The 19249-nt window shown below is 41.5% G+C and overlaps 1 protein-coding gene across 3 annotated transcripts in view; it reads left to right on the forward strand.

Moving 5' to 3' along the window:
• The window catches only part of galnt18b (UDP-N-acetyl-alpha-D-galactosamine:polypeptide N-acetylgalactosaminyltransferase 18b), a 62564-nt gene that overhangs the window by 11650 nt on the left and 31665 nt on the right, over nt 1-19249 (forward strand). For 2 of the 3 annotated variants that reach the window (XM_019887009.1, XM_019887008.1), the window contains exon 2: nt 18321-18516. In XM_019887009.1, the coding sequence (XP_019742568.1) occupies nt 18321-18516 (196 nt within the window). Of the gene's footprint in view, nt 1-4059; nt 4106-18320; nt 18517-19249 lie in introns of all 3 variants that reach the window. The other variant, XM_019887010.1, reaches the window with a different exon arrangement.

Here is a 19249-nt window from a genome sequence, read left to right on the forward strand (position 1 = left end):
TACCAGACCATGAAACACTAGACGAGCAAAGGTTAATTTTATACCGAAGCTGCAAATAGCTATGTCGGAAGCGTATTAAACCTGGGGGATTTGTTTGTTGAATGATGCCAGAAAATGATGAGAATGAGGATTTTAAAAATGTATTTATATGAAAAAGTGAACGTACAACTGAACAGGAAAAACAAGCATATTCAAAACATAGCATGCCGTTATGAACTTTATTTGTCCAATGAATGAATACAGAACCTTTGTCACACTTTCAAAGGTTGTTCCATTTGGAATTTAACCAGAATTTTCAGGAACAGTTTTATAACTTTTTTTTAAAGGTTAGACTTGAGTGAAAGCGGAAAAAAAAGTGCTGTACTGTTATTTTATTTTAGTGATGCTTTGAGCTACAAGTGGCACGATTTTTTTGGGTCGCAATTCTTGAGAGCACATGCTTGTTATGATAAATTTGGGGTGCTTAATATCATTCTCAGTTGGAGTTTACTGTCAAAGTAAACATCAAACAAAGAAAAGTACATGTTGTGTATTCAAAACAACCACATATCTTTGCCCTTGGAGAAGTATGCTAGATTAATGCCAACACATAAAATGGAAATATTTGAATTCACGCAGTATGGCAACACATCGATAAACAAAATAACAATAATCATGGGCATATATTCTTTATCCTCTGTGAAAAATGACAACTATTACTGCAGTTACTGAGTCTTTAACGGTTGTCGTGAAAGTCGCCTTTATGACTTTATTATGCAGGCCCCCCGCAGTGGCCAAGGCGCACACACCAGAAGGAGCCGCAGTTGATTAATCATGATGCACATGCTGCTCTTTACAATCTGATTAATGTTTTAATAAAATCCTTTTTGGAGTGCTACGCTCCTAATGATCGCATATTACAGCATTTTTTGTTGTTTTTTTTAGAGGGTATGGATGGAACCGATTAATGGTGTTTTGATTTAATTAATTGGACAAAAAGGATTTGTGATGCAAGTGTTTTGAGTTATGACTGTAGCCAGAGCACAAATCTACTATAATCACAAAATCTACTTCAAAGAGTGTCACTACAAAGAGAGAAAAGATGACAGAGATTACTTCAATTTAGCAGTAGAAACGATTGCGTAATGTGCATACTGTATATGTACACACGTACATGGCACAATGCACACACACACACACGCACACACACACGAACACACTACTCAATGCTACAACTACTAAATAATGTAGAATTAGTTTGTAAAGTTTGTCAGATTGAAAAACTGTTTCACTGGTGATATTTTTAAATTCCTTCTGTGTCACTAAAGCAAAAATTATTTGTGTAAAAGTCACTGTTGAGCATAAAAAAGGTGATTTGGGTGAAACCAACCCATACAATACTGCAGATTACTAAAAAAAAAAAAAAACGAAACAAGCTGGGAGCATTTAATAAAACACAGTATTCTGTAAGCCTTTGTCAGAATGTTCTAAATTGGATGGCACCCAATTGGTTTTCTTTGGTTCTCTCTTTTTTTTTTTCATGGCTGTCGCTGAAAGAGTTCATAAATTGAACCAGAAATTAATTGTTTCTCATGGGATTTAATGACAAATTTGCTACTCTATTTTTTCCCTTCTAAATTTTGAATACAAAGTAGACATCTGCTGGTTAATTAGTGTTGGATTTAGTATAGAACATAAGTCACAATTGTATTCGAAGCATGCTCCCATTTAAATGCAATTTTGACATTTTATGACATTCACCAGGGCGGTCTACTTAAAAAGTGCAGAAAGCCCGTCGCCACCTGCTTGGCTCAGTCCTGAGATGCGAGGTGGGCAGGCCTGACAAATCAATAATGAGCAGCCTCTATATAAAGCTATCAGTGTGTGAAGCTAATCCCTTAAACGTAATTGATCTAATGAGGTAACCTGCTGAGTAACTGCTTTGACTCGTTTTATCTTGCTATATTTAAAGCATCACAAAAAAGTGAGGCCATGTCTTCTCCACTCAGCAAAAACTTCCAGTTTAAGTCGGTGGGCTCCATAGCTGTCATTTTTATCCTGTGTATCCTTCACGATTATTGAGTCAGCACTTCCTGATGGGGGTTATGATGGAGGTGGGGCCTTGGGTGGGTGGATTAGAGGCTGAGGCCAGACAGGGCAGAAATGATTTACTGTGGCCCGAGAAACAATACTCTACAAAGCTACTTATAATTGAGAGTTTCCATCCAAGTGCAAGCTTCCGCCCTTGGCTCATTATTAATTCATCAGTGAATCCGATAAAAGTGGAAGTGCAACCAAGCGGTGATGAGCAGCGGCCTCGCAAATCCACAAGCAAACATTGATATGGATGCGATGAAGATGATCATCTCAATCTTTCTGCTCTATTTAAAAGCTTTCTTTGGCTCAGTCTTATGCCTTGCACATATGTATGCCATTGATTGCATTCACAATAAATTAAAGGCCCTGTCAAGTGAATTCAGAGATTTGTTTGTCAATGCATTAAATATGTTAATTGGTGAAAACATAAGCAAAGATTGAGAACCTTTTAGTATTCAGTTGCGGAGTTATAGCATTAAATTGTTTTTCATCATATCAATTTTCAAGATTTTTTTTGGGTGTGGATAAACCAGGGTCAATTGGCGCGCTGAAGCCCTAGCATGAGTCTCCCCTCCCTTCTATCTAAGAACTTGAGTGCAAATGTTACATGTACCGGTAGTTAGCTACTTGGTTATGCCTAGGACCTGAAAATCTTTCCTTCACATAGTCTGTTGACTTGGTAGCTGGAGAGCGCCTTGTTGTCTGCAGTGAGTGTGAGCATGTCACCTAGAGAAAGGCTCAAGAGTGAAAAGTGTATTAATTATTTATTTATCTTTTGAGTCAAGTCTGACTTGAAAGCAAGCACATACACCGGGACTTCAGGCTAGCGTGGTTGCTTTAGAGCGCCTCATTATTCTGGCGTGGAAAAGTCCTCTGATAACCCGGTTGGATATACGTTCGCAGAAGTCCATTTTTTTAGGTCAAAGTAGAGGTATCTGATCGACAGCTCAGAGGGGAGTGATTTAATTGCATTCAGCGGACACACCCACAGCATTTGAGAACGGTGAAAATAACTTGATTTTTCAATCTACACACACACACACACACACACACACACACACACACACACACACACACACACACACACACACACACACACACACACACACACACGTCCACTAAACGGTGATTATAAGTTCATGTGGAGTTCACCGATGTGTGATCTGTCTCCGCCCACGCTAATAATTACAGTCCTCATGGCCTACTTTTTATTTCCCAGAGCACTGACAGCCAGAGAATGTCCTTTTCAGGAAAGCTAAGATGTATGTCGAGACACGCAGGTGGCTTTAAATTAATCTCACTGAAGTTGCCTTCTGCTCTCCAGCATGTTCTTACACACATTCTTTTTTGTTCTTCTGCCAAAAGAGATGTTTTTAAAATACAGACGCAGGTTTTGATAGAACATTGTGCAGAGCCAGGAATATTGTGCTGTCCTTTCGAGGCCAGGCAGGTTTTTTTTTTTTTTGCATTTTAAGTTAAACACGTCATGAAAATCATTTTCAAGTGCTTCTAGATCTCACGACAATATCTCAAGGCACCACTGTACTGTAATTCATCACATTATTCGAGTTACAGGATACTTCTTACATCTATTAACTTAAAAACATGTGTCCGTTTATTCCACTCTCGGAAAAATAAAGGAGAAAACACCACCATTGCGCACCGTTCAACTGAGCTCTGTGATACACTTGTGCTCGGGATGAAAATAAGACCCAGCATCTTGAGGGGAGGAAAATAATATAATAATTTCTACTATTCAGTTTATAAAAAACTGAATAGTTTAGCAGGTAGAAGGTGTGGAAATGTCAGGTTGAATTTAGACAGTAGTTTAATCCATTTGACAGCAAAGTGCCTCTGACTGATGTTTGACAGCAGATGTTGTAAAGATGTTACAACATTACAACACGGGAAGGTGCCCTGGAGATGAAATCTTGAGCACCACCCTGATGTCTACCCCTTTTCTTTTGCCTTCTACACTGTTAGATTCACCTCGCGGACCCGTCCGTCATCCACATGATGCAATCTGGGGGTAACCACTCATCTGCATTTATGTTTTCTCTCTTGGCTTGTATTGCTTTGTGACATCTTGTGAGGATCACAAATGCTGTGATTTAAACAAACCACAATCAAGTAAGTAGTTAGTGGTTGAACCTATTAGCTGACTAGTTGACGAGTCGACTTAACTACTCAGCATCAACATCTCAAGTCAACTAATTACCAATCACATGTTGTTGGCATCCAGTGTTCCAATCGGCCAAGTGACACAGGACTCTCAAATCACCTGACTGCTGCTGATGCCAGACTAAAATGCTCTGTGGAGCAGCAAAATGTCCAGCCACTCATCTTCCAAATAATCTTGCGGTGGATGAGAACAGCGTTTAACCTTGCTCGCCTCAGCCACTGTAATCGCCATTCTTAAAATATTCATAACCACTGGACTAACATTAGGAACCAAGGTAGTGGCGCGAAGTGAAAGCCCATCTTCATCAACAAAAATTTGGGGGCCAATAATGCGCAGGAAACAATTGTATGATAAGAACTTTATTCATATCCCAACACGCACCGACATCACAACCCTTGGTGTCACTTTAAGACACTTGTTGCAATAGGTAACATGGTTGAATATTGGATTTCGGCATTATTTGTTCTATGCCGATCTGTCAAAATATGTCTCGACGTTATGAATTACTTGATTTCGACTAGACTTGCATCATATTATAGTCGACTGTAAAAAAAAATAAATAAATAAATAGTCATTGAAGTGCCCGCTAATTAATGTTTTGTTTTTTTTCTGGTCAAGATGGCAGACAATTTTATTTAAAGAAAAACTAAATGTTCTAAGCACCATCAAACACCTTTGAGATGAACTTTGAGACAGCTCCATATTTTCCTTCATTTTCACTTCCTAGAGTTGTGGCAAATTATCCCACCGTGTTTGTTCAAATCATGTGCATGACCAGTTGCTATGGCAACCAACTGCTGTGGTATGGTTAGTGAATACAGTAGTCTGTTGGAAAACAAATGTATCGTTCTAAGTAGAGCACAAATTCAGAAAGCATGAAAAAAAGTCGCACGCATTTTTCACTGTGCCCACAGCAAAAAGGATGTTAATACATCACCCCAAACTCACCGAATACATTTTTGCTTTTTATTTGATATTCCAAATTCTGTTTGATTTGCATCAGTGCTAATATTTGTCTTGTTCCTCAGTCCCGGACTGGTTAAAATGAACTCTACTACTAGCACACAACAGATTTAGGTGGCACATGAAAGAGCATTTGATGCCTGAAGCAGTTTGCCAGCATCCTCCAGCTGTCTGTGGCTCCTCCTGTTGAGACAGCCGGAGCCATCAAATATTCACAAATTCCTCCAGAATGCAAATGCTTAGCATAAAAATAGATTTCATCCGTTTTAAGGTGGTGATACAGTGCTGAAGCAAAGTCATTACAAAATCTCCCTGAAGAACTCTGCTGGTATTTGCTCAGGGATGTCCCTGCTGGATTGAGAAAGAAAAAAGAAAAAAAAATTACAACACAGCGCCCCAATGCTTGTGTTGCATTTTTTACAGCTTTGTTTTTCAAGAAACGAAAAGCATCGTGTGCAGAGAATGGCCATCGAAGAAATTTGCTTCATAGATAATCAGCAAACTTTGCCATCAATTACATTATTAATGTTTCCATTTTACACAGCTGAACGACACAATAAAATCTTTGTTTCCCAAAGAAACTCATTCTGTTCTAAAATTCACGCCATTGACTAAATCAAAGAACGACAAGAGAGGTCAGTCGATAGTACAATATAATGTATACTAGTTTGTGATATTTACAATCAACTTTGTTTTCTTCCAAACTATTAAACCCTTGGCAATAGATGCCACTTCACGCATATTAGGCAGCAAACCAAGCGCAGCGCCAAACAATGAAATCCATTATTCCTCCAGGGTCTTGTGACTCCCCAGTGTACAGGTGGAGTGATCATATTACGACTGCGCCCACCACCGGTGTATATGTGCTAGTCGGATTGATAGGGCCAGTCAGAATGTTCCATTAATAAATAATAAAAGAACAATATTACCCTGTGGCTATCTGCGTACCATTTCTCTAACCCTGGGCTCTGCGTGCATTTGCGGTTTTCTGACAAATCATGACGAGTCCAGCTGTGAGGCAACATTTTGGAAGCGTTCTACTGAGGGCAGCGGCTGCCATCAGCCACGAGCCAGAAGCGCCTCAGTCTGACTGGCCAGTCTTTCAAACAGACATAGTGTAAAAGTCGACTGCTGTGTGCTATTGTCTGTCGTGCGGCGATAAGCTGGATGCGCTGGTTCACATTTTTTTTTGCAACCCAGCAGAGCTTTGGAGCTAATTATTCATCTCATTGTATCATTATCAGAAAGTGAGAAGATGTTTTTGGAAACGGAAGGCAGCACTCAAAGGATGTAGAGGAGTGTATGAAAAAAAAAAAAGGCAATAACCTGAAGGCACATTTGTCACATTTTTAAGTCAGAAGTAGAAAAAAAAATGTGGCGGTCACATTTCTCTGGTCCATGTGATGTCCTCATGTTAACAGCGATCTTTATGGACTTTATAAAGCTTGCTGTGACTTTTGTAACAATTTAAAACATATTCAAGCATGTCGGGGATTGGTGAGTGGAGCATTTTGCCGTTCAAAAATATGAGGGATTTCTAGGTTATGTTTTGGATTACGATTTGGCCTATTGGATTGATGACAGCATGATGACAATTTTTGTTTGACACCCGAGGTAGGTTTTCCCCAAAATTCCGGTCAAACTCAAACTTCGAGGACTTTTGATACACTCTTTTTTCCCTGCATTCCTTTCATCTGAGTATAATCCTCCTCGGCTTTGTACGAAAGATGATGCTTTCACAACAAGAGTGGCATGTTTCCAAGGTGCGCGTCTACCCTGCCCCCTCCACTGTCAATGCATGCAGTGCATATTTGGAATGACTCATACATTTAAAAAAAATTGCTTATGCATTACATGGATTGCAAAAAACTGTGAAGAACCATCAAAACGTTTTGATTGATGTTTTTAATGTGTCCAAATGCATTTGAGAAATAGCTGCCTCGTTCAGTGCAAATCTTAGAAACAGGTAGTTGGTTCAGTGTCGTGACCATGAGCCAGTGTAATCAAGTCTTTTTGGGATCAAGTACTGCCCCAAATTGAACAGATACTTCGCAAAATATGTCCGTTTTCATACATAACCATCGAGGAGCTGCAAGACTTTCGCAGAGGATGCAAGAGACGTCCCTCGTTTTAATCGAGCTCCTGGAAGCTCCTCGGTGCTCAAGCCTCTTATCCTGATGAAGATACTTGACACGCTCTATAATATGGCGGCCTGAGAACAACTTCCGGGTTACGTTCAGAGGTTTGCTAGAAGTACGCAAATATTTTTACAGAGAAGTTCTTGTGACTTCAGTTTTAAATATTATTTTTGGAAAGAGTGGGGTTAAATAAACGCGCGTAGATCTACACTCCCTTTTCCAATCCACTTATTCTCACGACTGTGTGTGCTGGAGCCTATCCCAGCCGTCCTCGGGCAGCAGGTGGGGTAATCGCATGGCGCACATAGACGAACAACCATTCGCACTTACAATCACACCTCGGGACAATATAGAGCAGCCGTATCAAACTCATTTTTGGCCGGGGACAGATTTTAGTTACCCTTTCACTTGGAGGGGGCGTTTATGACTGAAACCATATAAAAAAGTCAAGAATAAATGTTGATTCGGCTATTGTTTAAGTTACTATTGTGAAGGGTTTGGCAACAAGAAAACGCATAGAATATATCTCTTATTGATAAGATATGAGAATTTAACATGTTGTTAGACATTTTAGAAAGGATCATGGAAGTTGACATGTTTGAGCTGCTTTCGCGGGCCACATAAAATGATGTGGTGAGCCAGATCTGGCCCCCGGGCCTTGAGTTTGACACCTGTGATTTAGCCCGTTCCATTAACCTATGGTGCATGTTTTTGAAATGTGGGGACCTGCAGAAAACCCACGCAGGCACAGGGAGAACATGTAAACTCGACACAGGAAGGCCGGAGCCGGAATCGAACCCTTCACCTCTGTACTGTGAGGCTGACATGCTAACGAGTCCAACGCGCCACTGAACTTATTCTCTTATTTTAATTCTTTCAATTTAAGTTTTTATTTTTCAAAGCTCCAGTCTTCCCTTCCGTGCTGGGAGGTGTGCCGGCTGTCATTCTTGTCAGCGTGGATGAGATCCCCCTGGGTGCTCTTTTCCTCATATAGTTTCTCTGTGGCTTGCTATGTCTTTTTTCATACAGTATAGTTCATCAGGGTATCTGTGTGTGTGTGTGTGTGTGTGTGTGGTGTGTGTGTGTGTGTGTGTGTGTGTGTGCGTGTGCGTGTGCGTGCACGTGCGTGTGCGTGTAAGGACTTGCTTTATGAACCATTTTAAAAAACTTGAAAACGGATTGCCTCCCTCACACCGCCTCTTCAGTGTCCCTGCATGACTTGAGGAATCCTTTTAATATTTAGATGGTGCGATGTAATTTTCTGACAGGCCTGCAGACGTTCCTGTACAATGTACTGTTGACTCGAAAATGGCAAGTCAATCTTTTCCTAACATTGTTCAGCGCTTTGTGTCCCGCGGTTCAGGCGTGACATCACCTGACAATTTCCTCAGATTTAATTTTGTCATTACGAACAACAAAGATGGTGAGTGTAAATGTATCAGAGTAAAAATACGCATTGCAGATTAGGAAATATAGTGGGGTAAAAGAAAAAGTTGCTAGAAATATAAATAATGAAGTACAGACATGTGAATATTTCTACAGTACAGTTAAAGAAAGGATTTGATTGCAAGTGACCCATTTTCCTTCACCCTCTGCATTGATTTTAGTCCATTACATTGTGCCAACGTTGTCCTCAAGCAGAGGACATTACACTTCAACACCTCCAACACTTCCTCTCTAACCAATCGCCGCACCACTGAACATATTGATCCATACACCTTCACTCACAGGGAGAGAACAATTCAAAGAAAATCTTGAAGCGGTCGCTGTGTGAAAGATTGCTCTTCAGCATACAATCTCTTATCGCACATGAAGTGCTGACACTTCAACATCACAATGCCTCACATTTAAGTTGCTTAGCTTTTTGATTTGTTGAACAAGACAGAAAAAGATACTTTTGTTTGATAGCGGGCATTCAAAAGATGCCGTGTGATAAAAATGGACAAAAACCTCAAAGGACTCATTAAGAGTCTCCTCAATGAAATCAAGGGCAAACTACAAATAAGGATACCCTGAAAGAACTGAGAGCCGAGCGTGACACGTTATTTTGCATCCATCAGCTTTAAAATGACTATTAAATGGAGGCAAACAAAACCTGCCTTTTCAAAAATATATATTTTTATCTCAATCACTGGCATGGCAAACTCAAATATTACAACTCTTTTTCTAAAAGCCCCCAACATTACAAATGCAACACAGACACATTGTTTTGTTTGAGCAACAAATGGTGGCGTGAAAATTTATGTAAAACATTGAGGAATTTTAAATGAACAGCAAAACCTTTTGAAGGCATCCTTGACTTATTTCACCTTTTCCTGCTGAACGTTGCTAAATAAATAGGTATCCCTTTAAGGCCCAAAAGAAGGTACCAGTGGAAATCACATAAATGTAACTAGAAAGTTAAGCTGTTGAGGAAGAAAGATTTTTTTTTCTTTTTTTTTGGTTTTTTTTGGAGGGGTGAAAGCTCAGTTACATCTGCGACGTTCAACGACTAATGACCGAGGGTCGGCATGGTTCAGCCGCATTGCTTGGTGTGCGATGGACCTGAGGCATGTGCCTCACTCATCTCCAGAGGTGGGTGGAGTCAAGTAAGAATATTGGACTCAAGTAAGAATATTGTTCCATCCATCCATCCATCCATCTTCTACCGCTTATCCGGCGTCGGGTCGCGGGGGCAACAGCTTTAGCAGGCAAGCCCAGACGTCCCTCTCCCCAGCCACTTGTTCCAGCTCTTCCCGGGGGCTCCCAAGGTGTTCCCAGGCCAGCTGGGAGAAATAGTCTCTCCAGCGTGTCCTGGGTCGTCCCCGGGGCCTCCTGCCAGTGGGACATGCCTGGAACGCCTCACAAGGGAGGCATCCAGGAGGCATCCCGATGCCCGAGCCACCTCATCTGGCTCCTCTCAACGTGAAGGAGAAGCGGCTCGACTTTGAGCCCCTCCCGGATGACCGAGCTTCTCACTTTATCTCGATCGGGATCTCGTTCTTTCGGTCACGACCCATAGCTCATGACCATAGATGAGGGTTGGAACGTAGATCGACCGGTAAATTGAGAGCTTCGCCTTTTGGCTCAGCTCCTTCTTTACCACGACAGACCGATACAATGTCCGCATCACAGCAGACGCTGCACCGATCCCGCTCCTTCCTGCCCTCGCTCGTGAACAAGACCCCAAGATACTAAAACTCCTTCAGTTGGGGCAAGATCTCCTCCCCGACCCGGAGAGGGCAGTCCACCCTTTTCCGACTGAGGACCATGGTTTCAGATTTGGAGGAAGAATATTGTTACTTTAGAATAAAAGAACAAGTAAAAGTAAAAAGTAGTGCCCTCCAAATAATTACTTGAGTAAGAATAAATGGGTATTTAGTGAAAAGACTACTCAAGTACTGAGTAACTTTGGATGTTTGTTTTTTTTTTCCATCAGAGCAAAAAATAAATACAAATGAAATATTTTTGAAATATGAAGAAATGTATAAAAGTCCAAGCATTTACGTAGACGAAACTAATAAACAACTTACCGCAATGTGCTTTCTCAAGTTTGACGTTGAGCTTTCCACGTTGGGCAGACACAGACGACGGTTCTTTATGAAACAAGTTTTTTTTATTGTGCACTTAAATGTAAACTTTGGTTTATTGTGAGCACAGGGGTATTCTTCTTCTTGAAACATAGTCGCTGTTGTATCCTCCATTTCTTCGGCCACTCATCACGGAAATGAGTCACTTAGACGAGACTGCAAAGACTGCGTGCACTCATGTGACTGCCTGGCTGTGTTTGATTGATGAAATGGACTCCGTTTCACCAAACAAAGAGAGACACTATTGATTACATTTGATTGGTGAACAGCATCCGAGCAGGAAGTCTCACAACATATATATTTATTCAAGTCAAAGTAAAAAGTATGTTGCATCAAAGCGACTCTGGCAAATACAACTCATCCCAAAAGGGACTTGAGTAAATGTACCGGAGTAAATGTTTGCTTACGTCACGTAACTTGTGGGAAATATTCTTCTTCTTTTTCTGATGTAAAGAAGGTTATCATATCTAGGAGTGTAACCGCTAAGTATTGCTTCTCAAGGATGAGTGAACACCGTCTTCACATTATTGGTTCATAGGCTACATTATCTTATTTCTCCGGTCAGAAATAGATTTCTGATTTATATCCCACACGGGCGCTTGAAGAGGCTTTCACTCACACGCCATTTTATTAAGCACCGCCCCTGCCTCCTTATAAAATGGTGAGTCAGTGATTCCCACCAGATATGAATTTAGTGAGGTTGGGCATTTATCTCTGAAAGATTTCCAAGTGCCTTTGGCTCTCCAAAGCTTGTCTCCTGTAAAAGCACATTTTTCATTTTTATCAAAAGTGTGGCCTTGCCTACAGATGATGTTCATTCCCTTTGATTGATACTATGGTTTTCTATATGGGGGGAAAAAAGAGAAACACTCTCTCACTTACAGTATTGTCGTTGCATTTACTTTCTAAAACGCATCCAGTGTAGGGTTACTGGTGAGCTGGAACCTTTCGGTTGTCCACCCCGGACTGGTCGCCTGTCAATCCCAAGGCACATACAGACATGCAACCATTTACTGTACACTCACTTTCACACGCAATTTAAGATCTTAAACAAACCAAAGATGCATGTTTTTGGAACGTGGGAGGAAGCCAGGAAAAAAAACAACACGTAAGTAAAGACATGACACTTTCTCATGCGTCAATTTTAATGAGGGGAATTTGTGGCACAGGTGCTACATCCAATGAACTGGTTACATTCATGTCAACATTGTCTAAGAGTAAAATGGTTCCTCTTGCAGGGAATTGTGCGGTGGCTAGTCGCCGAAACTCTACTTTCACTAATGACAAAGAATTTCAAAATGAGAACGCTTCTCCCAAAGATGAAAAAAGTACAGCGAGGACCTTTATATCCCTTTGAAGGGCAAGAGCGATCTTTGGGTTTAATGAGGAGGGTTGCACAAAAGGGGTAGAGATGACAAAGGATGCCGCAAGTAAACATGACCCTCCTACTAAAATTCTGCCTCTGCATATCCCCTCTCGGGAATAAACAAAGAGAAAGACAAAGCAGCACACAACCTCTCGTCTTTGAAAAGGAAAATGTCAGTGTGATGTGCCAGCCTCTGATGCATCCTAATGAGAGAACGTGTGCCCCCACCCCCCACCCTCACCCCTGTCCCTAGCCGCAGAGGACCTACCAGTGGTGAACCAAACATCACTTGATATCACGTGTTTTTAAACTACATTGAACCTTCACCATATCGTGATTCAACGCTCGCACAGCTGGTATATCGCCGAGTTTAAGCAATTGGTCTGTATAGGTTTTTATAGTGTCCAGGCAATTCCGAATTTCAAGTTGTGTACCTTCAGTGTGGTACCACATTGTACGGTGTGCAATATAAAAGCAGAGTTCCACTTTTTTAAAGCATTTTGACTGATCTTTCAAGACCAAGCGAATTTAGTTCAATGTGACAACATAAGCACCGATCTTACCAAAGGAAAGAGTCGACTCTCTTCTTTAATTTCTGTGTCCCGTGCGTTTTCCCACAAAATTTGGATCAAATTCAAACTTTGTTGAGAAGTGTGTTGTCCACTGGTGGTTTGTTTTTGTGCAGTATATAGAATGGCGCAAACCCAAACCAATTTTTATCATCATTTTGTGTTTTCAAATGAGTACATTCTCTGAATAGCTGACTTAGTGACTTTGTTGAAGTGACGTTTCCTTTCTTGAAGTCTGAAACTCATTTTTCCGTGTCAAAGTGGGAACACCATCGTTTTTCATGCAGTCTGACCCAAAATGGCCAAGGTAGCTGAGATGAAATCAAAGGAAGTACATGTTCCTTTTCAATGCTCGGTTCCAAATTGCAAACAGTCAAGGTTAACTATTCAAAGTAATAAAGATTGATTTTCAAGGTTTTCACTCGGTCAGCCGAAGAGGTTGGGATGCAGTGGTGCTCACTTTCGTGACACACTGATCAATTGATGTATTCAAGCATGGCGCACCTTGATGGTACCTGACAGGGCCGTGAGAAATGTTTCATTCCTGTTTCATTTCTTACTCTCGCAATCCTTTAGTCATGAATGGAACAAATGTTTGTGTCGGATAGGAAGTCACATAAGAAGTTTGAAAGTAGCTCCCCACGACGCTGTCACAGACAGTTAAAAGCAAAACATTCATAATGTGCAGCATCGCATTCCTCTGCAGGAGATGTATTTGGAAAAATATTACTGACAGCATGTGGGGGATTTTCTGCATGAAAACGGCTGGCGTCAAATGGTTTCCACGGTAGCTTTTTTTTTCTTACCAAGAGATAAATATTTAAGCGTGATTCACAAGAATGATGAGATCAGACTGTGGTCTACAGCAAGGTCTTACCCTGCTATCTCAAGGAAAATTTTAATTCGTTATTGTGACAGCAGCAAAGTTGCTTGATGTCTGTACTTTCTATGCAGAATGACACCGCGGCTGAGGATGAATTGTAAAATGTCTGCCTGTGTTCGGACGACTGCAGCAGATTTGTTTAAAACGTCTGTCTGATGTCAAGTTGATCCTGAGATCTTTTTATCTCTTCACATCCATTTGACTTTGTTGTCAGCGTGCAGCAGCGGTAGTGTAACAATCAATTTCAGAAAATGCATGAACATTTTAGTTTTCAGTGTAATGGTTCTCTTTCATCACTGTAGTTGAAACTGAGCCAGTGTGACCATTTTAGAATTGTGCAGGCCACTTTATTCTCAGGAACATTAAGTGGAGCATTTTCTGTAACCTTGCCAAGGTTTGTCCTTTGCTACAAACCTTACGGAGATGGAAGGTGACTTTCCAAATCAAGTCCACTCAATGCAATGCAACACACCTAGAACCCCGTGAAGGAATACCGAACTTAAAAATGATGGATACAAATGGAAGCACCGGGGTTTTACAGCAGAATGTGAAATCATCCATCCATCCATTTTCTAATCCGCTTATCTTCACGAGGGTCGCAGGCACGCTGGAGCCTATCCCAGATGTCTTCGGGCAGGAGGCGGGAGACAGCCTGAAATGGTTGCCAGCCACTCACTCGCAGGGCACACATAGACGGACAACCATCCGCACTCACAATCATACCTAGGGACAATTTGGAGTGTACCATTAACCAGCCATGCATGTTTTGGGACTTTGGGAGGAAATCGGAGTACATGAAGAAAAACCGCACGGGCACATGCAAACTCCGCAGGCGGAATCGAACCCTGCACTTCTTCACTGTGCGGCAGACGTGCTAACCAGTCGACCACTGATTTTCTCAATTTTTTACAAAGTGACAAGATAGGCCTGAAGTACAAACAAGCAAAAGATTAATTTTATATTGCACCGCACTGCCCCGAAATGGGATTTTCTTCATTTTTAGTGTAACCCAACGGTCGATTTTAATTACAACTGCTTCAGTCGAAAAAAGTACTGTATTGTAAACATAAACTTTATCTGTGAACTAAATGTTATTTGCCAAGTTGGATTTTCGTGCCCCCATCCAAAGAGACCATTAGAACGCTGTTTCACACGTGATTGCACCCCTCGCAGTACAGTATGCCGCTTAATGATGTCAGTCTGTAACATAGCTGCTGGGGGCAACTGCGGCATGTTACGCTTCGTCTTCTTCAGTAGAACAGCTGGAGTGGTGGAGCAGCTCATTCAAAATGCATTTGAGTTGAATAAACAAAGCGAAAATGCATCTGTGAAAAGCCCCAGTATTAAATTTATATATGATGACATTTAGTCGGAATCATTCAAATAAATGCATTTAGGCTTTATAATGCTGCGAAAAACAGAATGATGAGCTCCTTACATCTTGCATCTCCAAGTGAAAAAAGGAAGAACATATGAATAAACGGTGGGCGGGGGGGGGGGTTATCAAAATGAGATACGGTAGATGCACATTCAGTCTGATCATTCAGTGTGCAAGAAGAGGCAGGACAACTTGTACAACTGCTTCACCCTGACAGCCTGCTCAAAATGCTCTGAGTATCTGACTGGAGCTGTGCTGGAGCAACCTTCTTACTCACCCAACCTTCAAGACAATCCCCCCCACCCCCCCGGCCCCCGTTACAAATGCGTCATCAAAGGGACCTGTTTTGAAGACCTGGAGGAGCCCAAAATGGCCGGGACGACGGATTGCAGAAGACTCTTTCCAGAAGCGCAAGAAGGCACGGCAGAGGAGATGGAAAATATAAGGGATCACTTCCCTGGCAAAATATTTGAAATATATCTTTTCCGACACCCGTTCCGAAACTTTTCTGTCACACTTTATATTTATACATTGTGTATGCATGTCACCATGGAGTCATTTCTTATTTTCTTTGTTTTGTGCAAGTGCGCCCTTGGTACTGACATCCATATTCAAATTGGAGAGACAAGGTTGTCAATCATATGTTAGTTAGACAATGTGCTCATAAATATTAAATGTCCAGTCTGCTTAAAACAAACTAACAGACACAAACGTCTTTTATAACCTTGTCATTTGTTTCTTGGTGTCTCACCAGGGGCTCTCAGCCTCTTTGAGGACGAATACCATTACGAAAGCAACAGTAGTAGTAGTAGTAGTAGTAGTAGTAAGTAAAGCAGTTGCCACTTTTACCGTATTGCCACCCCTGTTGGCAATGAATCTATCAGTAATACAGTCCAAAATTTATAATGAATGTTACTTCTACTGTCCCCATAGTGTGTATAAAATAATACCTCAAGTGGTCTCGGCTTTTCTTTTTGTTGCAATGTAAAGTCACTGTCATGTACAATGTGTGTGTACACTGTTTAAGCCACTCTCAGTTTTAAGAGGATTAAAAGAAAAAAACAAGTAAAAGAAGAAATTGCTTCCTCCTGCAGTTAAAAGGTGTTTAGTAGTTGTCAGCCAGTGAATTATTCCTCAGCATAACCTCAATCTGTCAGCAGTATTGTAGGCTGTTAAAGCTACGTCATATAACTGCTCCTTTATAGACTCAATAAAGCGCAGAGATTAACAGATGATACCAAAGGGACTTTTATTTCTTATTCTTTTTATTTCATTTCTTTCTTATCCGACATCCATATGAACAATATACAGTACACCATTATCTTCAACAAGCTTCTCTCCTTTTTTTCTTTGTACCACGGAAACTTGTGAGGTTCTTTTATTTTTAAATTTAATTGATAACTCGATATATCGTCTTCTCGCTGTGAACTTGTATTCACAATAGCGCTTCCACTGTTTTCTAGCCATAAATCGCTTTTTCATGCCCTGCATTTTGTTGGTGACCAGTCTAGGGTGTAATAAACAAAACAGTTTCGTGCTTAAATATTCACATTGTGAACATTCCTGGTGCAATGTCTCAACAGGCAGCAACAGTCCAAGGAATGCCTCTATTACATGAGCAACCTGTGGAATTCACACGAAGCATGCATTTTTTGCCTCCCTTTTATTAGAATTCCAACCTAGTTGCCGGGAAGTTATCGTCTTGACTGTTAAACACGCCTGGTGCGCATTTACAAAGCTCTTGTAGCTCTCAATCTTGAGCAGATGCTGCCGATGTTTTATAAAGATCGTGTCTATCAGCACGGGCTGCGAGCGTATTTGGTTTTGGCACCTGAAACATGCCCTGTTGCTAAACGTTTGCCTGCTGTTCCTCTAATGCAGGGATGCCCAACCAGTCGATCGACCGGTAGCCCGTGAACTGGTCCCAAGTCGATCGCAGTATTTAGGGTTGCAGCTATTGCATATTTTTAGCAAGACAATGATGCACATGTGAGGTGCAGGTATTATTTTTGTCCACTTGAAGTCAGTGTCTTCAGCTTTTTCTGTAGTATCTGTGACTTTGAATGTGTATGGCTTTAGAAGAAGGCACCAGGGAATGAGAGTGTGGTGCTGGCAGGCTGTTAACAGGCCACGAGCCCATTATTCTGTGTTTGTCGGTGACTCGGTGTGAGTTGTGACCTTTTGCAACCAGTAGTTTTTCAACATCTGGATCCATTTCTATTGACATCCAGTTGATTTATATTTGGAAACATTACCGCATTCTTAACTGCTTTACCAGTGTAAAAATAATTTTACGACAGGTAATGTCGACCCGTACGATACCCGCCTTCTCCCTTTCCACATGTGCAAATATTTGAGTCATTGTTTGTTGTGTCTTCTATTCATGTGTGTGTTTTCTGAGGTTTTTCTTTCCCCATACCCATACATACCTTATAGGAGCCAAGTATGGAACTGTTTTTCCCCCTCCCCTTCCTTATGTTTCTCTTTGTTTTCGATGAAAATTGGGGCGCCCTCTGGTGGCTCTGCAGGCTTTCCGTTCTGTCTCCCTCTGTTGGTCATTGTTTTTTATGTCTCTTGGACAGGTTGTGACTGTTAAGTGAAGATCATTGCTGTGTATTCCTAACGTGCAATCACAATAAATTTGACTCCATTTTGTAAAACTTAGAAACAAAGCTCTTCGTCTTATCTTTAATGAAGAATAAGCTATAGAAGAAGATATGTCTTGACTCTGTCAAGTTAGGTTTTGGACCCAAATGCAGGGAAGCAGATGAGGCAAGGTAGGCGTGCAGGGTGAACCGCACAAAAGTACATATTCCTATTAAATTTGCATTGATATTGCCTAAAGCAACACTTAACTGTGCTCATTGGTAAGCCGTTACTTGAATGCTCTTAGAAGCTGTTCCGGTTGTCGACGTGCTTTTTCATTTAGCTCCCTGGAGGTCAAAGAGTCAGAGCGTCTGCAGATGCAACCACCGGCTTTTAATGATTGGATCTTTTGTTCAAGGACACTTGGGCTTTCCATCAAGAGTATGAACCCCTGGTCTATTTCATGTTTGATCAGATCACAGGAAAGTCATTTATCACAGTGAATGCATTATCACTGCGCCGTATTTCTTTTTTGTCTCTTTGTGCACACTTGCAGCAACTGCGGTCTGGACTCGAGACAATCCTTTATGCTATTTGTCTTGTGTCTCAGAGGCTCCGGGCCGAGGAGAGGACGAGCAGGCCGACACGTCTTTCTCAGACTCGTCTCTCTTCGCTCACTGGGGTCAGGAGCTCAGCTCCGATAATCGACGAGTGGCGCTCAAGATGTTCCAGTACTACGGCTACAACAGTTACCTCAGCGACCGTCTCCCATTAGACAGGCCCATCGCAGATCTCAGGCCCACTGGGTAGGAAGCTTCGCACACGCATACACACAACAGCTAGGCATGTCGATATTGTTTGAAAGTATTCAAAAACGACAACAGCTCCACGCTAAAAAAAAAAACACAATCTTCACAGCCACACTCGTATTTTTCTCCCCTTGTTTTGAGTCAACGATGCAGCACAGCCCTTGATGACGTGGAACGGAAAATGGTCTACATGTTCCCTGTGATTGGCTGACGACGACTCCACAGTGTATCCCACCTGGAGTGATACCTCCTGGCTTCCTGTTTCCAAAACAGGAAGCCAGGGAATTTACTCATTTGACCCATTGTCCAACCACCAATATTAATTCAATCCCACATCTTGAAAATGTTATGTTTTAATGTAGATGTTAGTCATAAGTCTCAGAGAAGAACAGAACATCACTTTGGACATCGTTATTGACCATGACTCATTGTTTATGGTGACATCACCACGTTGCAGGAGCCTACAAGGGGAGGTCCCAGTGCTAATTCTGGCGCAGTTAAAAGTTCCGGGGGAGGTTTTCTCTACTGTACTCCAGACCATCCGTTGCCACCAGTACAAACCACACAGATACATTCAAAATACTTTGGGGTGAGGGGGTGATATATTAATCACACATTTAGCCTTGGCATTGTCCTAACATGTTTTAAAAGACATGCTCGGGCAATGGCATTATGTAAACAACACACTGTTTGCTTGGATGAGCGACATGATTTGGTGATGGGATGGAGT

The sequence above is a fragment of the Hippocampus comes genome, unplaced genomic scaffold (genome assembly GCF_001891065.2).
Source record: "Hippocampus comes isolate QL1 unplaced genomic scaffold, H_comes_QL1_v1.1 scaffold261, whole genome shotgun sequence".
Lineage (NCBI taxonomy): Eukaryota > Metazoa > Chordata > Actinopteri > Syngnathiformes > Syngnathidae > Hippocampus > Hippocampus comes.